Source organism: Manis pentadactyla, chromosome 6 (assembly GCF_030020395.1).
Source record: "Manis pentadactyla isolate mManPen7 chromosome 6, mManPen7.hap1, whole genome shotgun sequence".
In the NCBI taxonomy this organism is placed as follows: Eukaryota; Metazoa; Chordata; class Mammalia; order Pholidota; family Manidae; genus Manis; species Manis pentadactyla.
Genome location: NC_080024.1, coordinates 109,646,953 through 109,673,327, shown reverse-complemented (window position 1 = coordinate 109,673,327; position 26,375 = coordinate 109,646,953). Strand labels below are relative to the sequence as shown.

The following is a 26,375-nucleotide window of genomic DNA, read 5'->3' as shown; positions in this document are numbered from 1 at the left end:
AGTTTCTATCAAGTTGATTTGAACTTTGAGGAATACGTAACTTATAAAGATAGAAGCAATGTAGTTCATATGTTAACAGGCTAAAAATAAGAAAAAAACCGAGATCACATCAGTAGAGGGAGAAAAAAACACTTGACAAAATTCAACATTTATTCATGATAAAAACTGTCAGCAAATAACTTTATCAGCCTGATAAAGAGCATCTCTGAAAAATCTACCATTAACATTGTACTTACTAGTGAAAGTCTGATGCTTTTCTCTAAGAAATGGTTGCACAAGGCAAGGATTTCTGCTCTTACCACTTATATTCAACAGTGTACCTCCATAGAATGGAGGCTCACTCTAGCCAGTGCAATAAAGCAAGAAAAAACAAAAGCACACAAATTGGAGAGAAATAAATCTTTATATGTACACAATGTGATTGTTTATAAAAAATTTAAGGGATCTATAAAAAAGCTAGTAAGTGAATTTAGCAAGATGTAGGATTTAATTAGAAATTAAAAAGTCTTCCCAAGTTTACATGGAAATACAAATGACCTAGAATAAACAATTTTGAAAAAGAGTATTGTAGGTGTCAAACTGCCTGATTTTAAGATTTACTATGAAGCTACAGCAATAAAAAAAGTGGGTACTGGATAAGAATACGTATAAGGAATAGAAAAGTCCAGAATTAGACCCACACATATATGGGCAATTAATTTTCAACAAAGATGCTATGACCATCCAATGAGGAAGAATTTTCTTTTCAACATGTAGTGCTGGAACAATTGTAGGTAGACACACACACACACAAATGAAAAAAATAACTTTGACTCTTTCTACAGAAATTATACAAATTTAACTCAAAATGAATCATATAGTAAAAACTCAAAAAAAAAAATCCAGAAGAAAATACAGAAGATGTTGTTGACTAGGTTAGGCAGTGATTTCTTAAATAGGACAAAAAACCCACAAATTATAAAGAAACATTTGTTAAATTAAATTTCATCAAAATTTTAAAAACATGCTCTTCAAAAGACACTGCTGAGAGCATGAGTATGCAAGCCAGAGGCTGTGACAGAATATCTATTAAAAACATTATCTGGTAAAGGAATTGAGCTAGAATATATTTTAAAAAACTCTTACACCTTAATAAGACAATTCAGTTTTTTTAGACTTTGTTTTTAGAGCAGTTCTAGGTTCACAGCAAAATTGAGAGAAAGTTACAGAGATTTCCCATGTACACCTTGCCCTCTCACGTGCATAGCATCCCCCACCAGAGTGCGATACATCTGTTACAATAACAATTCCATTTTAAAAAGACAGAAGTTTGAATAGGCACTTCACAAAGATGATACACAGATGGCAAGTAACCACTTTCATAGATGCTCAACAGCATAAGTTATTGAGGAAATACAAATTAAAATCACAATGAGATAGCACTACACACCAACAAGAATGGTTAAAATTTAAACTACCAAGTGTTGACAAGAATGTTGAGCAACCAGAACTTTCGTATATTCCTCTTGATAATGGAAAATGGTACAGTAATTTTGGAAAACAGTTTGGCAGTTCTTACATAGTTAAGCATACGGTTTATATGGCCCAGCAATCCCACTCCTAGATGTTCATATAAGAGAAGAGAGCACATAAGAAATGTGCAAAACATCGGTAGTTGTAATAGCTCAAAATTAGCTCAAATGTCCATAAGCTGGTGAATGGATAAACAAATGTGAGCACATTTATATCATGGTATATTACTCGGGAAACTACTGATACAAAGAATAAAATAGATGTATATAAAAGAAGTGAAAAAAGCAAGATAAAAAAGACCACTTAGTGATTGATTCACTTTATGTGAAAAGAAAAGGCAAAGCTAGCAATGGAAAGCAGGTCAGTTGCTGCCAGGGGCCAGCAGATTGTGGAAGTGCCAAGAATACTTTGTGTGGTGATGGAAATGGTCTATTTAATGATTGTGGTGGTGGTTACTTGATTGTATACATTTGTTAAAACTAATTGTATGCTTAAAATTGATTCCTTCAAAATAAATAGAGTATAGAAAGTAATTTATATGGAAGGGTTGCAGAAACGGGGAGCACATTAACCAGACTTAAACATTTTTCACAGGGAAGCCACAGACTAAGACATACATGTTATTTTTCCTAGCCCAGTTAACAAATGCCCATCTATCCAGATGGTTCCTATGATGGTTACTGTTATTTTTTCTTTTTCTTTGATTTTTTAAATTTATTTTTTATTTTGGTATCACTAATATACAATTACATGAGCAAGATTATGGTTACTAGACTCCCCCCATTATCAAGTTCCCACCACATATCCCATTACAGTCACTGACCATAAGCATAGTAAGGTGCTATAGAATCAATACTTGTCTTCTCTGTGTCATACTGCCTTCCCTGTGCCCCACCCCCCACCGCTATATTAATGCGTGCTAATCTTAATGCCTCCCTTCCCACCCATACTCCCCGCTCCCTTTCCCTTTGGTAACTGTTAGTCCATTCTTGGGTTCTGTAAGTCTGCTGCTGTTTTGTTCCTTCAGTTTTTTCTTTGTTCTTATACTCCACAGATGAGTGAAATCATTTGATACTTATCTTTCTCTGCCTGGCTTATTACACTGAGCATAATACCCTCTAGCTCCATCCAGGTTGTTGCAAATGGTAGGATGTGTTTTTTCTTATTGCTGAATAGTATTCCATTGTGTATATGTATCACCTCTTCTTTCTCCATTCATCTGCTGATGGATACTTAGGTTGCTTCCATTTCTTGGCTATTGTAAATAGTGCTGCAATAAACATAGGGGTGCATATGTTTTTTTCAAACTTGGCTTCTGCATTCTTAGGGTAAATTCCCAGGAGTGGAATTCCTGGGTCAAATGATATTTCTATTTTGAGTTTTTTGAGGAACCTCCAAACTGCTTACCACAATGGTTGAACTAATTTACATTCCCACCAGCAGTGTAGGAGGGTTCCCCTTTCTCCACATCCTTGCCAGCGTTTGTTGTTGTTTGTCTTTTGGATGGTGGCCATCCTAACTGGTATGAGGTGATATCTCATTGTGGTTTTAATATGCATTTCTCTGATAATTAGCGATGTGGAGCATCTATTCATGTTCCTGTTGGCCATCTGAATTTCTTCTTTGGAGAAGTGTCTGTTCAGATCCTCTGTCCATTTTTCAATTGGATTATTTTTTGTTTGTTTGTTGAGGTGGGTGGGCTCTTTACATATTTTGGTTGTCAACATCTTATCAGATATGTCATTTATGAATATATTCTCCCATACTGTGGGATGCCTTTTTGTCTACTGATGGTGTCCTTTGCTATACAGAAGCTTTTTAGTTTGATATAGTCCCACTTATTCATTTTTGCTTTTGTTTCCCTTGCCCGGGGAGATATATTCATGAAGAAGTTCCTCATTTTTATGTCCAAGAGATTTTTGCCTATGTTTTTTTCTGAGAGTTTTATGGTTTCATGACTTACATTCAGGTCTTTGATACACTTTCAGTTTACTTTTGTGTATGGAGTTAGGCAGTAATCCAGTTTCATTCTCTTACATGTAGCTGTCCAGTTTTGCCAACACCAGTTGTTGAAGAGGCTGTCATTTCCCCATTGTATATCTATGGCTCCTTTATCATATATTAATTGACCATATATGCTTGGATTAATATCTGGACTCCCTATTCTGTTTCACTGATCTGTGTGGGTCTGTCCTTGTCTTGATTACTGTGGCTTTGTAGCAGGATACACCCTGCTTTATTCTTCCTTCTCAGGATTGCTTTGGCTATTCGGGGTCTTTTGTGGTTCCATATGAATTTTTGAATTATTTGTTCCAGTTCGTTGAAGAATGCTGTCAGTATTTTGATAGGGATTGCATTGAATCTGTAGATTGCTTTAGGCAGGATGGCCATTTTGACAATATTAATTCTGTGTATCCAAGACCATGGGATGAATTTCCATTTTATTAGTGTCCTCTTTAATTTCTCTTAAGAGTGTCTTGTAGTGTTCAGGGTATAGGTCTTTCACTTCCTTGGTTAGGTTTATTTCTAGGTATTTTATTCTTTTTGATGCAATTGTGAATGGAATTGTTTTTCTGATTTCTCCTACCGCCAGTTCATCACCAGTGTATAGGAATGCAACAGATTTCTGTGTATTAATTTTGTATCCCACAACTTTGCTGAATTCAGATATTAGTTCTAGTAGTTTTGGAATGGATTCTTTAGGATTTTTTATGTACAATATCATGTCATGTGTAAATAGTGACAGAATGACTTCTTTACCAATTTGGATGCCTTTTATTTCTTTGGGTTGTCTGATTGCTGTGGCTAGGACCTCCAGTACTATGTTGAATAAAAGTGGGGAGAGTGAGTATCCTTGTCTTTTTCCTGATCTTAGAGGAAAAGCTTTCAGTTTCTTGCTGTTAAGTATGATGTTGGCTGTGGGTTTGTCATCTATGGCCTTTATTATGTTGAGGTACTTGCCCTCTATAACCATTTTGTTGAGAGTTTTTATCATGTATGGATGTAGAATTTTGTGAAATGCTTTTTCAGCCTCTATGAAGATGATCATGTGGTTTTTGTACTTCTTTGTGTTGATGTGGTGGATGATGTTAATGGATTTTCGAATGTTGTACCATCCTTGCATCCCTGAGATGAATCCCACTTGATCATGATGGATGATCTTTTGATGTATTTTTAAATTCGGTTTGGTAATATTTTGTTGAGTATTTTTGCATCTGTGTTCATCCAGAGATATTGGTCTTTAATTTTTTTTGTGTGTGGTGTCTTTGCCTGGTTTTGGTATTAGAGTGATGCTGGCTTTATAGAATGAGTTTGGAAGTATTCCCTCCTCTTCTCTTTTTGGAAAACTTTAAGGAGAATGGGTATTAACTCTTCTCTAAATGTCTGATAAAATTCAGCAGTGAAACCATCTGGTGTGGTGTTTTTGTTCTTGGATAGTTTTTTGATTACCGATTCAATTTCATTGCTGTTTATTGGTCTGTTTAGATTTTCTGTCTCTTCCTGGGTCAGCCTTGGAAGGTTCTATTTTTCTAGAAAGTTCTCCATTTCGAGTCTCATTGTATTCTCTAATAATTCTTTGTATTTCTGTGGGGTCCGTTATGATTTGTCCTTTCTCATTTCTGATTCTGTTGATGTGTATAGATTCTCTTTTTCTCTTAATAAGTCTGACTAGGGGTTTATCTATTTTTTTATTTTCTGTAAGAACCAGCTCTTGGTTTCATTAATTTTTTCTATTATTTTATTCTTCTCAATTTTATTTATTTCTGCTCTAATCTTTATTATGTCCCTCCTTCTGCTGACATTGGGCCTCATTTGTTCTTCTTTTTCCAGTTTCAGTAATTGTGAATTTAGACTATTCATTTGGGATTGTTCTTCCTTCTTTAAATACTGTATATTTTCTCTTAAAATTGCTGTATACTTTCCTCTTAAGAACTGCCTTTGCTGTGTCCCACAGAAGTTGGGGCATTGTGCTGTTGTTTTCATTTGTCTCCATATAGTGCTTGATCTCTGTTTTAATTAGGTCAGTGATCCATTAATTATTTAGGATCATGTTGTTAAGTCTCTATGTGTTTGTGAGCCTTTTTGTTTTCTTTGTACAATTTATTTCTGGTTTTATTTATACCTTTGTGGTCTGAGAAGTTGGTTGTAGAATTTCAATCTTTTTGAAGTTACTAAGGCTCTTTTTGTGGCCTAGTATGTGGTCTATTCTGGAAAATGTTCCATGTGCACTTGAGAAGAATGTGTATCCTGCTGCTTTTGCATGTAGAGTTCTGTAGATGTCTCTTAGGTCCATCTGTTCTAGTGTGTTGTTCAGTGCCTCTGTGTCCTTCTTTTCTGTCTGGTTGATCTGTCCTTTGGAGTGAGTGGTGTGTTGAAGTCTCCTAAAATGAATACATTGCATTCTATTTCCTCCTTTAATTCTGTTAGTATTTGTTTCATATATGTTGGTGCTCCTGTGTTGGGTGCATAGATATTTATAATGGTTATGTCCTTTTGTTGGACTGACCCCTTTGTCATTATGTAATGTCCTTCTTTGTCTCTTGTTACTTTCTTTGTTTTGAAGTGTATTTTGTCTGATCCAAATACTGCAATACCTGCTTTTTTCTCCCTATTGTTTTCATGAAATACGTTTTTCCATTCCTTCACTTTTAGTCTGTGTATGTCTTTGGGTTTGAGGTGAGTCTCTTGTGGGCAGCACAAAGATGGGTCTTGCTTTTTTATCCATTCTATTATGCTGTGTCTTTTGATTGATGCATTCAGTCCATTTACATTTAGGATGATTATCAGTAGATATGTACTTATTGTCATTGAGGGCTACCAAACGTTCAAGGGTAGCTTCTTTACTAAATAACTTAACTCACTTATTACACTATTATAAACACAGTCTGATGATTCTTTATTTCTCTCCCTTCTTTTTCTTCCCCTTCCAGTCTTCATATGTTAGGTGTTTTGTTCTGTACTCTTTGTGTTTTCCTTGACTGATTTTGTGGATAGTTGATTTTATTTTGCATTTAGTTAGTGTTTGGTTGGTCTACTTTCTTTCCTGTGGTTTTATTTTCTCTGGTGACATCTATTTAGCTTTAGGAGTACTTCCATCTAGAGCAGTCCCTTTAAAATACACTGTAGAGGTGGTTTGTGGGAGGCAAATTCCCTCAACTTTTGCTTATCTGGCAATTGTTTAATCTCAAATTTCAATGATAATCTTGTTGGATACAGTATTCTTGTTTCCAGGTCTTTCTGTTTTCATTGCATTGCATATATCATGCCGCTCCCTTCTGGCCTGTATGGTGTCTGCCGGGAAGTCTTATGATAGCCTGATTGGTTTTCCTTTGTAGGTGATCTTTATTCTCTCTGTTCTTGTCTTTGATCTTTCCCAATTTCATTATTATTTGTCTTGGTGTTGTCTTCTGTGGGTCCCTTGTGTTGGGAGATCTGTGGACTTCCATGGTCTGAGAGACTATTTCCTTCCCCAGGTTAGGGAAGTTTTCAACAATTATTTCTTCAAAGACACTTTCTATCCCTTTTTTCTCTCTCTTCGTCTTCTGTTACCCCTATAATGCCAATAGTGTTCTGTTTGGATCGGTCACACATTTCTCTTAATATTCTTTCATTCCTAGAGTTCCTTTTATCTCTCTTCCTCAGCTTCTCTGTATTCCTTTTCTCAGATTTCTGTTCCATTAATAATCTCTTGCACCTCATCCAGTCTGCTCTTAAATCCTTCTGTTGTTTGTTTCAATTTTGTTGTCTTCCTCTGGAATTTATCCCTTAGCTCTGGCATATTTCTCTGTAGCTCCATCAGCAGGCTTATGACTTTCATTTTGAATTCTTTTTCAGGAAGATTGGTGATTTCGGTCCCACCAGTCCCTGTCTCTGGTGTTTGAGGGATTTTGGACTGAACAAGTTTCTTCTGCCTTTTCATGGCAATGGAAGTGGTTGCCAGTGAGTGGCCCATTTTTAGCTGGGGACACAAAGTCCCTTCCTGTTTGCAGGTCGCCTTACACAGCTGTGCTGCTGGTGCCGGTTAACCACACATAGGGAGAAGCCTTTGGGTTAATCCTCTGTGCTTTCATTGGCCAGGTGGCCGGCAGGATGGCCTTGGGCACTGGCGCATTTCTCAGGCGAGCTTTGTGTGTTTTCCTGTGAGAACTGTGCCCCTTCTTGCTTCCAGATTTCTGCACCGGTCTCCACTGCCTGTGCCAGGCAACTGCACACAGGGAGCAGCCTCTGAGTTAATCCCCTGAGCTTCCATGGCGGGCAGCCCTTGAGATGTCCTAGGGTATTGGCGGGGGTTGCTGGTGAGCAGCGCGTTTGCCACAAGAACAAAGCCCCTTTGTGCTGCTCGGAGTCTGTGCTGGTCTCCACTGCCTGTGCCAGGAAACTGCACACAGGAAACAGCCTCTGGGTTAATACCCTGAGCTGCCAGGGGTGGGGTGGCCCTTGGGATGTCCTAGGGCGGTGGTGGGGTTTCAGGTGAGCAGCATGTGTTCTCTGTGAGAACAAAGCCCCTTTGTGCTTTCCGGACTCAGCACCAGTCTCCACTGTCTGTAGCAGTCAGCTGCAGGCATGGGGCAGCCTGTAGGTCTCGGTGTGTTCCGCTTGAAGGGAGAAGCCTCTGTATGGTTGCTGTGGGTGGGGCTGCTCCCCCCCACATTCTGCAGCAATGGCAGGTCAGCCGGTTTGCTTACAGTTCCAGCAGGGGGAAGGAATGGCAGGCTACTTATTGCCGTGAAGGGCTTTGGCGCTGCATTGCCACCCAGGGGGTTAGGGCGCCTGAGTTCCTTAAAATTCCCAGCCTGCTAAGCTGAGTGTGCCAGGACAATTTTGTGCACCTGTTAAACCCTTGTCCCTTTAAGACTTTGAAAGCACCCACTTTTTTATCCCAGGGAAGCTGGCTGTGGAACCTGTTCACACTCTTAGTCTCAGATTTTGCTTTTCGGTTCCTCTTATATCCAGTACACCATGCAATGTGTGTCTATGGTCCCGGTGCAGATTACTAGGACTGGTTATTTAGCGGTCCTGTGCTTCCACTCCCTCCCCACTCTGATTCTTTTCCTCCCCCTGGTGAGCTGGGGTGGGGGGAGTACTCGGGTCCCACCGGGTCACAGCTTTGTATCTTAGCTTTTCTGTGAGATGCTGAGTTCTCACAGATGTAGATGTAGCCTGGCTAGTGTACTGTATCTTCTGGTCACTCTTTTAGGAATAGTTGTATTTGCTGTATTTTCAAAATATGTATGGTTTTGGGAGATTTCCGCCAACCTGCTCACATCACCATGTTGCAGTTTCTCACCTTCTCTTTCATATTTTTAAAATTGAAATATAGTTGATATATAATATTAGTTTCGAGTATACAATATAGTGATTAAACCATTATACTCATTATTAAATCCTTACCCCAACTAGTGTAGTCACTGTCAATATAGAAATTACAGAACCATTGACTGTATTCTCTGTGCTGTACTTTCGTTCCCCTGTGACTAATTCATATTATGGTTGATATTTTGTGCCTCTTTCCCTTCATCTATTTCACCCACCCATCCTAGCCCATTCCCGATGATAACCACTAGTCACTTCTCAGTGTCTATGAATCTACTGGTTTTATTCATTTTGTTTTGTTTTCTTTTTACATTCCACATATAAGTGAAATCATGTGGTGTTTGTCTTTTGCTGTATGGTTTATTTTACTTAGCACAATAGTAAATCCATCCATGTAGTCACAAATGAAATGGCTGTCGTTTTTTCAATTCTAGGAAATGAGAAGTAAACCTCTAGAATGGTGATGGTGTGAATTTGTGAATATGTGTATGGGCTGACCTGGTTCTTTTTCTTTTGTCTTACTTGACAGGAGTGTGAAACCAAGATTGCACAGGAGATAGCCAGCCTTTCAAAAGAGGATGTTTCCAAAGAAGAAATGAATGAAAATGAAGAAGTTATAAATATTCTTCTTGCCCAGGTAAGATAAACTCTTTTTCTGTATTTTGTAAGGTTCTTCTCTTTTAAATAAAAATTGTATATATAAGGTGTACAACATGATGATTTGGTATCCCTGTTCATAGCAAAATGATTACTACACAGTTAATTAACATTATCTCCTCCCTTGTTACCTTTTCTTTTTCTTTTGTGATGAGAGCATGACATCTACTCTCAGCATATTTCCAGTATTCATTGAAGTATTATTGACTATAGTCATCATGTCTGTACATTGGATCTCTATACTAACTCATACTAAATTGTAACTTTGTATCTTTTGACCAAACTCTTCCCATTTCCCTTAGCCCCCGTGAAGCCCTGGTAACCACTGTTCATGCTTCTATGAGTTCTACTTTTTTTCTTAAAATTCCACATATAAGAGAGATCATACAGTATTTGTCAATCTCTGACTTATTTCACTTATCATAATATTTGCTAATTTCATAAACCAGATTTCCTTCTTTACTTTCTCATGGCTCAATAATATTTCTGTGTGTGTGTGTCTGTGTACATGTTACATCATCTTTACACTTCATCCATTGTTATTTGGGTGGTTTTCATATTTGACAATTCTGAATAATGCTGCAGTGAACATAGGGGTGCAGATATCTCTTCAATATCCTGTTCTCGTTTCCTTTGGTTATTGGTCCAGAAGTGGGATTGCTATATCATATGACAGTTCTATTTTTTATTTTTTGAAGAAACTCAACATACTGCTTCCATAATGACTATGCCAGTTCACATTACTGCCAACAGTGTACAAGAGTCCCTTTTCTCTCATCCTTACCAATACTTGTTGTCTTTTGTTTTTTGATAATAAGCATCCTAAAAGGTGATATGACATGGTGGTTTTAATTTGCATTTCACTGGTGATTAATGACATTGAACATCTTTTCATGTATCTGTTGCCCATTTGTATGTCTTCTTTTGAGAAACATCTCTTTAGGTCCTTTGCTTATTTATTTTTTTGCAGTTACCAAAGATTTGATTTATTTTATTTTATTTTAATTTAATTTAATTTAATTTTACTAATTTTAATTTAATTTATTTTATTGTTTTATTTAATTTTATTTATTTTACTTTTATTTTATTTAATATTAATTTAATTTTAATTTTATTTTATTTAAGTTTATTATTTAATATATTTAATTTAATTTAATTTAATTTAATTTATTTTATTATATTTTATTTTATTGTTTTATTTTATTATATTTTTGTTTTATTTTATTATTTTACTTATTTATTTTATTATTTTTAGTTTTTTATTAAGGTATTATTGATATACACTTATGAAGGTTTCACATGAAAAAACAACGTGGATATGACATTTACCCCTATTATCAAGTCCCCACCCATACCGCAATGCAGTCACTGTCCATCAGTGTAGTAAGATGCCACAGATTCACTGTTTGCCTTCTCAGTGCTACACTGTTTTCCCTGTGACCCCCAACACCATATGTACTAAACATAATACCCCTGAATCCCCATCTCCCTCCCTTCTGACCCGCCCTCCGACACCCCACCCCTTTGGTAACCACTAGTCCCTTCTTGGAGTCTGTGAGTCTGCTGCAATTTTGTTCCTTCAGTTTTGCTTTGTTCTTATACTCCACAAATGAGGGAAAACATTTGGTACTTATCTTTCCCCACTTGGCTTACTTGACTGAGCATAATATCCTCCAGCTCCATCCATGTTGTTGCAAATGGTAGGATTTGTTTCTTATGGCTGAATAGTATTCCATTGTGTATATGTACCACATCTTCTTTATCCATTCATGTACTGATGGACACTTAGCTTGCTTCCATATCTTGGCTATTGTAAATAGTGCTGCAGTAAACATAGGGATGCATATGTCTTTTTGAGTCTGAGAAGTTGTATTCTTCAGGTAAATTCCAAAGAGTGGAATTCTCAGGTCAAATGGCATTTCTGTTTTTATTTTTTTGAGGAACGTCCATATTGCTTTACACAATGGTTGAACTAGTTTACATTCCCACCAGCAGTGTAGGAGGGTTCCCCTCTCCACATCCTTGCCAGAATTTGTTGTTCTTAGTCTTTTTGATGCTGGCCATCCTAACTGGTGTGAGGTGATATCTCATTGTGGTTTTAAGTTGCATTTCCCTGATGATTAGTGATGTGGAGCATCTTTTCATGTGTCTGTTGGTCATCTGAATTTCTTCTTTGGAGAAGTGTCTCTTCATATCCTCTTCCCATTTTTTAATCAGATCATTTGCTTTTTGGGTGTTGAAGTGTGTGAGTTCTTAATATATTTTGGATGTTAACCCCTTTTCGGGTATGTCATTTACAAATATATTCTCCCATACTGTAGGATGCCTTTTTTGTTCTGTTGATGGTGTCCTTTGCTGTATAGGAACTTTTTAGTTTGATGTAGTCCCATGTGTTAATGTTTGCTTTTGTTTCCCTTTTTCGAGGAGGTGCGTTCAGGAAGAAGTTGATCATGCTTATATTCAGGAGATTTTTGTCTTTGTTGTCTTCAAGGAGTTTTATGGTTTCATGACTTACATTCAGGTCTTTGATCCATTTTGAGTTTACTCTTGTGTATGGGGTTAAACAATAATCCAGTTTCATTCTCTTGCACGTAGCTGTGCAGTTTTGCCAACACCAGCTGTTGAAGAGGCTGTCATTTCCCCACTGTATATCCATGGCTCCTTTATCATATATTAATTGACTATATATGGTTGGGTTTATATCAAGGCTCTCTAGTCTGTTACATTAGTCTGTGGTTCTGTTTTTGTGCCAGTACCGAATTGTCTTGATTATTGTGGCTTTGTAGTAGAGCTTGAAGTTGGGGAGTATAATCCACCCAGCTTTATTCTTCCTTCTCAGGATTGCTTTGGCTATTTGGGGTCTTTTGTGGTTCCTTATGAATTTTAGAACTATTTGCTTGAGTTCATAAGAGAATGCTGTTGGTATTTTGATAGGAATTGCATTGAATCTGTAGATTGCTTTAGGCAGGATGGCCATTTTGAAAATATTAATTCCTCGTAACCATGAGCATGGGATGTGTTTCCATTTATTGGTATCTTATTTAATTTCTCTCATGATGGTCTTGTAGTTTTCAGAGTATAGGTCTTTCACTTCTTTGGTTAGGTTTATTCCTAGGTATTTTATTCTTTTTGATGCAATTGTGAATGGAATTGTTTTCCTGATTTCTCCTACTGCCATTTCATCACCAGTGTATAGGAAAGCAACAGATTTCTGTGTATTAATTTTGTATCCTGCAACTTTGCTGAATTCAGATATTAGTTCTAGTACTTTTGGAGTGGATTCTTTAGAGTTTTTTATGTACAATATCATGTCCTCTGCAAACAGGGACAGTTTAACTTCTTCCTTGCCAGTCTGGATGCCTTTTATTTCTTTGTGTTGTCTGATTGCCTTGGCTAGGACCTCCAGTGCTATATTGAATAAAAGTGGCGAGAGTCTGCATCCTTGTCTTGTTCCCGATCTTAAAAGAAAAAACTCAGCTTTTCACTGTTAAATATATTGTTTATTGTCTGTCTGTTTGTCATCTATGGCCTTTATTATGTTGAGGCACTTGCCCTCTATACCCATTTTGTTGAGAGTTTTTATCATGAATGGATGTTGAATTTTGTCAGATGCTTTTTCAGCCTCTATGGAGATGACCATGTGGTTTTTGTCCTTATTTTTGTTGAAGTGGTGGATAATGTTGATGGATTTTTGAATGTTGTACCATCCTAGCATCCCTGAGATGAATCCCACTTGATCCTGATGGATGATCTTTTGATATATTTTTGAATTCGGTTTGCTAATATTTTGTTGAGTATTTTTGTATCTATGTTCATCAGGGATATTGGTCTGTAATTTTATTTTTTTATGCTGTTTTTGCCTGGCTGCCCTCATAGAATGAGTTTGGAAGTATTGCCTCTTCTTCTACTTTTTGAAAAACTTTAAGGAGGATGGGTATTAGGTCTTCACTAAATGTTTGATAAAATTCAGCAGTGAAACCATCTGGTCCAAGAGTTTTGTTCTTAGGTAGTTTTTGATTACCAATTCAATTTTGTTGCTGGTAATTGGTATGTTCAGATTTTCTGTTTCTTTCTGGGTCAGCCTTGGAAGGTTGTGTTTTTCTAGAAAGTTGTCCATTTCTTCTAGGTTATCCAGTTTGTTGAAATATAATTTTTCATAGTATTCTCTAATAATTCTTTGTATTTCTGTGGTGTCCATGTGATTTTTCCTTTCTCATTTCTGATTCTGTTTATGTGTGTAGACTCTCTTTTTTCTTAATAAGTCTGGCTCGGGATTTATCTTGTTTATTTTCTTGAAGAGCCAACTCTTGCTTTTGTCAATTCTTTCTATTCTTTTATTCTTCTCAATTTTATTTATTTGTGCTCTCATCTTTATTATGTCTCTCCTGCTGAGTTTGGGCCTTATTTGTTCTTCTTTTTCTAGTTTTGTTAATTGTGAGTTTAGACTGTTCATATGGGATTGTTTTTCTTTCCTGAGGTAGACCTGTATTGCAATATACTTTCCCCTTAGCATGGCCTTCACTGCGTCCCACAGATTTTGCAGTGTTGAATTATTGTTCTCATTTGTCTCCATATATTGCTTGTTCTCTGTTTTTCTTTGGTCATTGATCCTTTGGTTATTTAGGATCATGTTGTGAAGCCTCCATGTGTTTGTGGGATTTTTCATTTTCTTTGTATAATTTATTTCTCTTTTCATACCTTTGTGGTCTGAGAAACTGGTTGGACAATTTTAGTCTTTTTGAATATACCAAGGCATTTTTATGGCCTAGTATATGATCTATTCTTGAAAATTTTCCATGTGCACTTGAAAAGAATGTGTATTCTGCTGCTTATGGGTGTAGAGTTCTGTAGATGTGGGTTAGGCCCATCTGTTCTAATGTGTTGTTCAGTGCCTCTGTGTCCTTCCTAATTTATGTCTGGTTCATCTGTCCTTCAGAGTGAGTGGAGTGTTGAAGTCTCCTAGAATGAATGCATTGCATTCTATTTCCACCTTTAATTCTGTTAGTATTTTTTCTCATATGTAGGTGGTCCTGTGTTGGGTGTGTAGACATTTATAATGGTTATATCTTGTTGGATTGACCCCTTAATCATTATCTAATGTCCTTTTTTGTCTCTTGAGACTTTCTTTGTTTTGAAGTCTGTTTTGTGTGAAAGAAGTACTACAACTCCTGCTTTTTTCTCCCTATTAGTTGTATGAAATATCTTTTTCCATCCCTTCACTTTTAGTCTGTGTTTATCTTTGGGTATAAAGTGAGTCTCTTGTAGGCAACATATAGATAGATCTTGTTTTTTTATCCAGTCAGCGACTCTATGTCTTTTGATTAGTGCATTCAGTCCATTTATATTTATGGTGATTATTGACAGGTATGTACTTATTGCCATTGCAGGCTTTAGATTTGTGGTTACCAAAGGTTTAAGGTTATCTTCCTTACTATCTAAGAGTCTAACTTAACTCATTTAACATGCTATTACATACACAACCTAAATGTTCTTTTTTTCTCCTCCTTTTTCTTCCCCCTCCATTCTTTATGTATTAGGTATCATATTCTGTACTCTTTTTCTATCCCTTGATTGACTTTGAGGATAGTTGATTTAGTTTTGCATTTGCTTAATAATTAACTGTTCTTTCTTTACTGTGTTTTTATTTCCTCTGGTGAGAGGTATTAAACCTTAGGAACATTTCCATCTATAGCAGTCCCTCCAAAATACACTGTAGAGACACTTTGTGGGAGGTAAATTCTCTCAGCTTTGGTTTATCTGGAAATTGTTTAATCCCTCCTTCAAATTTAAATGATAATCTTGCCAGATAAAGTATTCTTGTTTTGAGCTCCTTCTGCTTCATGGCATTAAATACATCATGCCACTCCCTTGTGGCCTGTAATGTTTCTGCTGAGAAGTCTGATGATAGCCTGATGGGCTTTCCTTTGCATGTGATCTTATTTCTCTCACTGGCTGCTTTTAATAGTCTGTCCTCATCCTTGATCTTTGCCATTTTAATTACTATATGTCTTGGTGTTGTCTTCCTTAGGTCCTTTGTGTTGGGAGATCTGTGCACCTCCCTCGCCTGCCAGACTATGTCCTTCCCTAGATTGTGGACATTTTCATCAGTTACCCCCTCAAAGACACTTTCTATCCATTTTTCTCTCTCTTGTTCTTCTGGTACCCCTATAATGCGAATATTGTTCTGTTTGGATTGGTCACACAGTTCTCTCCAAATTCTTTCATTCTTAGAGATCCTTTTTTCTCTCTGTGCCTCAGCTTCTTTGTATTCCTCTTCTCTAATTTCTGTTTCATTTATTGTCTCCTCCACTGTTTCAAATCTGATTTTAATACCCTCCATTGTGCTTTTCAATGATTGCATCTCTGACCGGAATTCATTCCTGAGTTCTTGAATATCTTTCCATACCTGCATGAGCATGTTAATGATTTTTATTTTGAAATCCCTTTCAGGAAGATTCATGAGGTCGATTTCATTTGAATCTTTGTCAGGTGTTGTATTCATAATTTTACTTTGAACCAGGTTTCTTTGGTATCTCACATTTGTATATGGTGCTGTAGTGCCTAGAATCTCTACTCTCTGGAGCTGCTCAGAACCTGAAGCAATGCTGGGCGTCTCAGGGTAGTGGTATTGGTGCCTGGCGGGTGGAAAAAGCTGTTTTCTGCTTCCCAGATGCTATGCCTGCCTCCGCTCTCAGAATCAGTGGGCCAAGCACACAGGTACAAGCCTCTCTGCTTTGCGTTTGTAGTTGCTGTAGTCAGATCTTCCCTCTGGGTGGCCTAATGCCAGGGTAAGGTTTACCAGTTTGCGATCCAGGTGAGGCTGGCTCGGAGAAAGGCGTAGTAGGCTGTGTATCATGGAGGGGGTCCTTCAAGCCGTGTAGCCAGCCAGGGAGCTGAAGCGCCTGAAGATCAAGAGAGTTCCTAACCTGCTGGGCAGAGTGCACCCAATTTTGTCTACCTGTCCTTTCTCCTGAGTAGTAAGCTCTGTGCAATTCTTGCCCCTTTAGCAGCCCTCTTGGTGTTAGGAAGTCCCTCAGACTGCCCGTCTGTCTTTTGTACCAGAGCAGCCATACATGGATCCCTACTTTCCACTGGCGGCTGGAATATGTCTCTCCAGGTATTCTGCCTGTCTTAACTTTCCAACCCCCTAATCATGAGAGTACCATGAAAGCACCATGAAATGTAGGTTTGTTCTCCTAGAGCAGATCTCCGGAGTTAGGTATTCAGCAGTCCCAGGCTTCCACTCACTCCCCACTTCATTTCTCTTCCTCCCGTTGGTGAGCTGGCATGGGGGAAGGGCTTGGGTCCTGCTGGACATGGCTTTGGTACGTTACCTGTTCCGGGAGGTTTATACTTTTCTCAACGTGTATGCAGTTTGGCGCAGCCCTGTTTCTTGTTGCTCTTTCAGGATTAGTCTTATTAATTATATTTTCATATTATATGCAGTTTTAGGAGGAAGCCTCTTTCTCACCTCTCATGCCGCCATCTTTAATCCTCCCTTTCCTTATTTTTTAATGGACTTGTTTTCTTGATATGGAGTTGAGTTCCTTATATACTTTGGATATTAACCCCTTTTCAGTTGTATGGTTTGCAGATATCTTCTCCCCTATTCTATAAGTTGTGTATTGAACTTTTCAAGTTCTTCTTTGCTCTACAGAAGCTTTTTAGTTTGATGCAATCCCATTTGCCTATATTTGCTTTTGTTGCCTGTGCTTTTGGGGTCATATCTAAAAGATCATCCAGGTATGTCAAGAAACTTCTTCCCTGTGTTTTCTTCTAATAGTTTTATGGTTTCAGTTTTTACATTTAAATCTTTAATCCATTTTTAGTTTTTTATATATGGAGTGAGATAAAGGTTCAGTGTCATTCTTCTGCATGTAGAAAACCAATTTCCTGGCATAATTTATTGAAGAGGCTGTCTTTTCTCCACTGTGTGCTCTTGGCACCTTTGTCAAAGTTGAATTGACCATAAATGTGTGGATTTATTTCTGGGCTTTCTATTCTGCCCCATTGGTCCAGATGTGGGTTTGTGACTGTACCATACTGTTTTGATTATTGTTGCTTTGTGGTATATTTTGAAATCCATTAGCTTGTTGCTTCCAACATTTTCCATTTTGTTCAAAATTGCTTTGGCTATTAGTGATCTTTTGTATTTCTGAATGAATTTTAGAATTGTTTTTTTCTATTTCCATGAAAAACATCATTTCAATTCTGAATCTGTAGATTGCTTTGGACATTTTAACAATATTATTGCTTCTGATCCATAAACAATAGGATAGTTTTCCATTTATTGTGTCTTCAATTACTTGCATAATGTTTTATAGTTTTTAGTATTTAGATCTTTTGCCTTCTTGGTTAAATTTATTCTATTTAATTTTTTTATGCCCTTGTTGATAGAATTGTTTTCATAAGTTCTTTTCTGTATAGTTTGTTGTTAGTGTATAGAAATGCAACTGATTTTTGTGTTATTTTTATATTCTGCAACTGTACTGAATTTATTAATTCTTATAGTTTTTTGATGAGGTCTTTAGGGTTTTCTATATATAAGATCATGTCATCTGCAAACAGAGACCATTTTACTTCTTGGCAATATGGATACCTTTTATTTCTTTTTCTTGTTTAATTACTTTGGCTAGGACTTCCAGTAATATATTGAATGCAGGTAGTGAGAATGGGCATCATTCCTTGTTGCCATCATTCCATTGTTTTGTTCCTGATCTTAGAGATAAGCACCTTTGAACCTTTCACTGTTGAGTATGATGTTGTTTGTCGGCTTGCCATATGTGACTTTTGTGTTGGTGTATATTCCTTATATACCCACTTTGTTCGGGGTTTTTATTACAAAATGATGAATTTTCTCAAATGCTTTTTTTGCATCAATTGAGATGACTTTTATCATATCTTTAGGTTAATGTAATGTACTCAATTTATTGATTTGTATATGTTGAACCATCCTTGCAGCCCAGAGATAAATCCCAGTTGATCATAGTATCTGATCTTTTGAATGTGCTGTTGAATTTGATTTGCTAGTATGTTGTTGAGGATTTTCACATCTGTTCAGCGGGGATACTGGTCTGTAATTTTCTTCTCTTGTATTTGTCTGGCTCATGAAATGAGTTTGACAGTGTTCCCAACAGCTCAGTTGTCTGGAAGAGTTTGAGAAAGATTGGTGTTACTTCATTGAATGTTTGGTAGAATTCACCTGTGAAGGCATCCGGTCCTGGTATTTTCTTGGTTGGGAGATTTTTGAATACTGATTTACTCCTTACTCATAATTATTCTGTTCAGATTTTTTATTTCTTCATGATTCAGTCTTGGTAGGTTGTATGTTTCCAAGAACCTACCCATTTCTCCTGTTACCCAATTTGTTGGCATATAAATGTTCATTACAATCTCTTTGTGTTTCTGTAGTATCAGTTGTAATGTTACCTTTTTCATTTGTAATTTTATTATTTATTTGTTTATGATTTTTTCTTTTAGTTTTAGCTAAAGGTTTGTCCATTGTCTTTCCAAAAAATCAATTCTTAGTTTTATGGATCTTTTGTATTTTCTAGTCTATTTCATTTATTTCTTCCCTAATCCATACTGCCTTCTGTTAATTTTAGGGTTAGTTTTTCTAGTTTCCTGTCGTGTAAAGACAGGTTGTTTATTTGAGAGCTTTCTTTTTTCTTAATGTAGGCATTTATCACCTTAAACTTCCTTCTTAGAACTGCTTTTGCCACATCCCATGTTTTGGTATGTTGTATTTCCATTTTCGTTTATCTGAAGATTTTTTTTTTTAATTTATATTTTAACCCGTTGGCTGTTGAGGAACGTGTTGCAAGTCTCTCAATGTTCATTATATAATTTGAGAAACTAAAACTACAGAAGTGTGAATCTGAACCAAACTTGTGAGATAATTTAGAGGTTCTAGAGGGATTGTGCCTATTGTATTTGGCCCTGTCTTTATGTGATGTTTGTTTAAATGTTCATCTGGAAAAAGAAATGATCTTTTCCTTATTCATTGCTTCTTACTGGACAGATGCACTACTTAGTCTCATTTTATTCTAGACGCGTCACTTAATTTCACGTCATCTACGCACAGATCTGAGTTAATAGGTATTTCCCCTCATTTACAGATTAGTGGTGTTTTTCCATATTAATGAGATGGGACTTTAATATTTTAAGACATGTTCTTGCTGGTCACAAAGTTTGGGATCCTTGAAATGGTACAGATTTTAAGTGATAGTTGTTGAAACACCTTTTAGATATTTTGATTTTATTCTTTGTGGGTGAAAGTCAGTTGTTGGAGATTATTTTATTATTAATTCATTAACTTGACATATAGTTCTTTAGTATCTACTGTATTCCAATCATAGAGCTGAAGTTGAACTCTTTTCTTTCTTCTGAATGTCTCTTCACCCTTACTCTGTTCTGGAGATTCCCAGAGCTTAACCAGACACAAATGAAGTTCTAGGCTCTAACAACATCAGAAGTATCCACTGTGGGATACTTAATGCCTTGAAAGTTTCAGTTCTTTCCTGTCATCTCTGAAAAAATACATGGTTTTGCCTAGGAGGGAGACAGAATGCCTTTCCCATGAAGAGAGAATGAATTATGTCTTTATCTCAGAGTTTTTTCAGTCTGATAATTCTTGGAACATTAGCTTTCATAGGTATGCTGAGGTGAAGGGAAGCATCTCTGTGTTTAGAGAACTTAGGGAATACTGTATATTACATCTCTGAGAGACATTTTTATGCATGGTGGGGGCTTTGCATAGTTCACTTTAGGACTTGACCATGGTGTCTTTCAAATTCGATTGCAAGCACTCATCCTCTCCTTACCTGTTTGCTTGGAAAGAAATGCCACAGACCTTCACCTGCCTCCAGCTCCTTATTTTCATAGCCTTACAAATCTCTGTTACCTCCTAAGTTTCTCTGCTTTGCTTCTTTTCTCTAGTTGGAGGGGAGGGTCTAGCTAGAATTTGGGCAGATAGGGATTTTCCCCATTGGTGATCTAACTAGTTTTAGAAATGTATATTCTGCGAAAGCAGAATATTTACTGTTTAAATATTATATCTGGGGACCTGGGTTGAAGAGGATGGTGGCTTGTGGTAAGGAGAGAAATTTTCTTCTGTGAACATCTTTTCTTCACTAGATCTGCTTTAAGGTACTGCTAACACCAGCTGCACATCTCCTGAGTCCTTTTGTTTCCTGGTAACATTATTGAAGGCCACCTTGGCCCTAAAATAGATACTCTCTTTACTGAGAAGTGGGAAGGCATTCAAAAAGGACTCAGAAGCAAAAGCAGACTTAGTCACTTAAACTTTGTCTTTGTGCCCAGTGTTGTAGCTTCATAGGAACCTTTACAAAAGGACATGGGATTCCTAGGTGGCATTTTATGTCTTGAGAAAAATCTAGTCATTTCTCTCCAATAACTCAGTTTAGTTTTTCTCAAAGAAGGCTTTTCTTAACATTAAGGAAACAGGATACTTTTTGGTTTTACAGCACAAGCTTTCCCATAACTTGGGTGTTACATGTATAGGGCTAAAGAATTTAGGGCAACATAGGAGACCCCAGAAAAGTGGCATTTCCTAGACTCAAACTGTAGTTTACCAATGATCATTATTTTAGGAGAATGAGATCCTGACTGAACAGGAAGAACTTCTAGCCATGGAGCAGTTTCTGCGGCGACAGATTGCCTCAGAAAAAGAGGAGATTGAACGCCTCAGAGCTGAGATTGCTGAAATTCAGAGGTAAAGAAAAGCTAAGGATTTTAAAGTTTCCAAGAATGTTTACTTAAATATAAGCATAATTGTTTCAGCTTTCAGACTTTCATATATAAGAATTAGGTCTCTTAGATTAATCATCTTTCAGTTTTAGAATGGTGTTAATTAAGCAGACTCATGAAAGCCTGGAAAATCTAAAAGAAGGGAGGTGCAGCAAGGCACTCGTTGTGTGTGTGGCTGTGTGTCATCCTTTCCTTGTGTCTCACCCATGCAGCCGCCAGCAGCATGGCCGGAGTGAGACGGAGGAGTACTCCTCTGAGAGTGAAAGCGAGAGTGAGGATGAGGAGGAGCTTCAGATCATCCTGGAGGACCTGCAGAGACAGAATGAGGAGCTGGAGGTGAGTGTGGGCACCCACCAAGGACCACACTGACTTCTGGAAAGGTGGAGAGACCACTTATTTCTCCTTAGGAGTTTTCTTTTCCTCCTTCATAACCAGCTAGGGAGGCTGAGAGGAATTTAGGGGATGTCTTACTAAATAGCATGAGCCTCACTAAATTTAGGGTGTGAGCTGCCTGCTGGCCAAGCAGATGGCATACCAAGGCCATAGGCCATCCCTTAGGTGATCCCTCCTGACATTGAGTACCGCAGACGTTCTCCCCTCTTTAACAGTGAGCCTCACCTAACTGTGCTGGTTTAAGCAACGTTGATGACCTGGTCTGTGTTCTCAGAAAAAGAAGTGCTAGTAAAGAAGAAGGTGTCCTGAATCTTCCTGTGTGTCAGTGAGGGACAAAATTTTCTCTTGGCCCTTAACGTGTAAAACCATAGGTGAGAGTAAACTCAGCACTAGGAAACAAGGAAACATCTGCACAGTAAAAAGAATGCAACAGATTTAAATGATCTTGATCAGAATTTCCCTTCTTATTCCAAATAAAACATCATATCCAAATGGTTTACCTAAGGGTTGAGAGAGAAGCCATTCTTTTCTTAAAAAGGAGTTGAGGGATGTTGGGACAGCTTTGTTTCCCTTATTCAGGTATGTTCAGTTGCTAGGGCAAACCAGAGCTACCCACCACATAGAAAACCAGAAGATTCCACACAAAACCACCACCCAGAGTCCTCTCTCCAGCAACCTGTGGACACAGTTCAGAGAAGGTGAACCCCACCTAGGCTCAGGGTTCAAGACATTGGCACAGCCATGGCCGTGCTGTGGGAGAGGCAAAACAGTGGTTGGGAGCTGAGCTGTCATCAGACTCTGTGTGCATCTCCCTTGCTCCAGCTACAGTGAGCCATTCTTCCATTCTTGAGAAAAGTCTCACACTGGCACCTAATTCTGCTTTCTTAACATTTTACAGATCATATTAAAATCCTGAGCAGTAGAAAAACATAATTCTGTAATTACAGTAGAATATATATATATATATATATATATATATATATATATATATAAACAAGATAGTTATGTCACTTATCTGGCAGATAGCCAGGTCTGCCATCTTCCACTGAGATTTTTTTCTACTTGGGGCCCACTCTAAGTCTCACCCACTCTGAATCAGCAGGAATGCCTAGTTATCAAAGGCAAAGATGCACAAGTGGAACCTAGTGCTTCTGCTCATACCCTGGTAACAACTGCTCAGTCACATGGCCAAAGCTAGCTGCAAGGGAGGCTGGGAAATTCAGGTTGCATGGAAATGCCATGGTTTAGAGGAAGAGGGTGTGCTGTGCAGCCGTAAGCTTGCCATGAGGGAGGTCAGTGGGAGTTTGGGGTTTGCTACTATGTTACATTACCTCAACTTTGCTGAATGAGTACAGGTAATTTATAACTGATCGCTTTCCATAGTTGAGTAAGTAGTTTAGATGTAAAGTAATGCCATTCAGAAAAGAGAAAGGACATTCACTTTTGAGACAAATCTAGGATTTTATCTGTCTTACTCCTTCCCTCTAATTGCTAAAGTCACTTTTGTTCCCCTTATTTAAGGGATCAGCAGTCTGTTAAAAAACAAAGTGTATCTCTTATAAACACTAGAATATTTAATAATAAACTATTTTCTGTTGGTACACTTAATGTTTTCCAGATGTATTTGCTCTTTTGTAATTAGGAACAGAGTCTATATTCTTGAATTTTGTCCATTCTGGGTCAAGGTGGTTTGTGTACCTCATTTGCATATTCATGAGGTTCATGTCTTCTATTTCACAACTAAGTTGACTAAAGCAAAAGTAGATTCTCATGTAGGATATCCATGCTAACTGTTCTCTGCTCCTGAGTCATCATCTTTCTGACCTTCTTGCTTAAGTGACAACTGTTCTTTCTGTCATTCCTCAAGATAAAGAACAATCATTTGAATCAAGCAATTCATGAAGAGCGAGAGGCCATCATCGAACTGCGTGTGCAGCTACGCCTGCTCCAGCTGCAGCGAGCCAGGCCTGAGCCACAGGCGCAGGATGATGATGAGCCCGAGAGGCGCGGGGGTGCTGTCCAGCCACCCAGAGACAGTGCCCTGGAGACAAAAGCAGCTAAAGAGCCGCCAAAGGCAGGCAAGGAGCAGGCAAAGCCATCTCCAAGCAGAGACAGGAAAGAGACGCCCATCTGAGCAGCCCTGGGTCATGGATCCCCCAGGCCTAACAAGACCTGTGCATCTTACTGTAATACCAAGAGTCAGAGGCACAACTCTGCTGTACATTCTGTAAAGATGTCTTTTCTTCTCAGACTCTTCCTTCTTTCATATGTATGACTTCTCCGTGTCAGGCTCAGGTTACACAGGAGGACAAAGCAGTGGACGCATTATGGGCTTGTAGGAGACAGATGACTTCCAGATAATGTCAGCTTATTTGAAGATTAATTTTCTTTGTTAACTTAAAATAACTATTTTAACCCTTGAGTGGCTTCTTTTTAAACCAAAAGTTGTCTTTCTTTGCTTTTTTATTATGGCAGAATTGGGATCTCTTTCTCCCTATCGGGGAGGGGAGGACCCAAACAAGGTATATACTGTTCCTGCCTTGTGGATGGCCCCACAGTGTCACCCTCCAGGGTCTCTGCTTACCTAGTCACTCTTGCTTGTGCCTTTTACACCTTTTTGGTGCAGATTATATAATGGGAAGCTGCCTCGTATTTCCTGATTGGCCAGAATGGCACTTACGGGGTTACCTTTACCTACCCTCATCACCTTCTCCTTTGACAGCCTTTGACCACAGTCCATGAGCCTGAGTCACCAGGATGGCCTTGGTAGCTGCAGACAGAGCTGCCTGTGGAGCCCCCTCCAGCCCTGGAGCTGTGTGGCTGCTCCTTCCAGCTCCTTGCTGCTGGTGATCAGCAAATGCTTTTATCCTGGGTTGGTTGAAGGTAGCTGCCTTGACCTAAGACATCCATGCAGAGGATCTCTTTTTCAAACCAGGAATCTTCTATGTGACTGACTTTCCATTAAAAACAGAATGATTTAGATTGCTTGCTTGGGCTAGAATGTAAATGTCTCTTTGCCTGAATAAGCCATATATATGCTCTTAGAAGTTTCCAGTTGTCCATATTGTTTCAGTGAATCTGCTGATGACTCCCAATTGACATGATTGAGCAATAGAAAAAAATATTTAAGGATACCTGTGATCCCCCACCCAGTTTTCTTGCTTCCACCACTTCTCTGGTGACCTAAAATGTCTGGGAGGCTGGCTTGGCACCTGTGTTTAGTTGTGCTCTGTTCTGAGTAAGTGGCACCCGTGAGGTAGGTCAGCTCTCATGGCCATGAAGACAAATCCCACACACTCAAGGTGATGGAAACAAACCCCCCACATGAGGGCTCTGTCCTCTCCTCCTCCTCATTAGTATTTATTTTCAGCACCTGTTTGATGCAGTTTTTTATTCTCTACCTATTGCACTGTTGTGACTTTTTGGCCATTGTTTGATTTTTGTACAAAAAAAAGCTTTGTTATAGAAATCAGCATACTATTTTTTTAAATCTGGAGAGAAGATACTATGGTGACTGAAAATATGGTCAGGTGTCAAATATAAATGTATAAAAGCCTTCTTGCTGTCCTGTCCTATTACATGCATTTTATATTTGCTGGCAATATTGAAGGTTTCTTTTTTGTGTAAACTCTAATTTCTATCAAGGTGTCATGGATTTTTTAAATAAGTATTTCATTACAATGTCTCAGCGTTGATTAACTAATTTTTGCCAAGAACATTATTGATCAAGCAAATAAATTCAACAGCCATTTGAGGAAAAAAAAATTGTGTTTTGTACACATTCTTTGAAATAATTGAAGTCTTGTGGTTGGCAAGGAGTTGACTTGACATTTCTTTAAGGTCCAAGAGTGAACAAAATGTGTTTTAACTCAACTTTGTGTTTCTCCCCTCGGGAGAGTCGATGCCCGCTGCTGGTTACTGGGGTATGCAGCGGCTCTCCTGTCCGTCCCCAAACAGGTGCTTGAGCCCCCAAGTGAACATGTTCACACAGCCCAGCTGACTGGGCTTGGATCTGCAGCTGCTTGTGTGACCAGTGTCCTGGTTTGAGTGCAAAGTGAGCTTTGCCCTTCTATCATGATCCACAAGGCAGCTGGCCCAACTTGGTGAAAGAGCAGGTTGATTATTGCAGGTACTTTCCTTTAGGTGATGGCAGCACTAACTTGTGTGCATTCGGCAATTCCTGGTTGGCTTCAAGATTACATTTATGGAGAAGAGCTGAAACTAATAAGTCTGTTTGGTTGACTTGAGGCTTACCATAAGCAACTCCATTTGGGGCCTATGGTCTTGTTTTTAACAATATGCTCCTTTTGATCAGCACAGCCTGAGAGATGTGGTCAAAATCTAAGGAATTAGCACTCCTCCCAGTGACTGCTCTTGCAGTTTTTTTTGCAGTTTTTGCTGACTCTGCATGGCATTCACGGGTCATAATGTCAGGTTCACATTCTTTAAGCTGGTTGTTCTCTTTGTTCTTTTTCCGATGTTATATTCTCAGGGAGATCATTTGCTTGGTGGTTAGTGGCCACAAACATGCATTTAAAGCTTTTGAGAACACAGTGCATAAAGGATACTACTATGAATCTAGGCAGGATAACTGCCAGTGTCTGGAATGCACATCAGAGCCATCATCCCCAAGACTCAAATCAATCAGCAAAGACAGACCCTGTTGAAGGAGTCACTTTCTGAAGCCAATGGGTTTATTCATTTATGTTGCTGAGTCTCAACTTCCCCAG

General features: G+C 38.2%; 1 protein-coding gene across 1 annotated transcript in view; it reads left to right on the top strand.

Annotated features, from left to right (window-relative positions):
• Nucleotides 1-25,410, top strand: part of RALBP1 (ralA binding protein 1) — a 60,322-nt gene extending 34,912 nt beyond the window's left edge. The window contains exons 7-10 of the mRNA XM_036880697.2: nucleotides 9,356-9,463; nucleotides 21,096-21,217; nucleotides 21,465-21,588; nucleotides 23,513-25,410. Of these exons, the coding sequence (XP_036736592.1) occupies nucleotides 9,356-9,463; nucleotides 21,096-21,217; nucleotides 21,465-21,588; nucleotides 23,513-23,779 (621 nt within the window). The 3' untranslated portion in view covers nucleotides 23,780-25,410. The remainder of the gene's footprint in view (nucleotides 1-9,355; nucleotides 9,464-21,095; nucleotides 21,218-21,464; nucleotides 21,589-23,512) is intronic.
• Nucleotides 25,411-26,375: the final 965 nt, after the last annotated feature.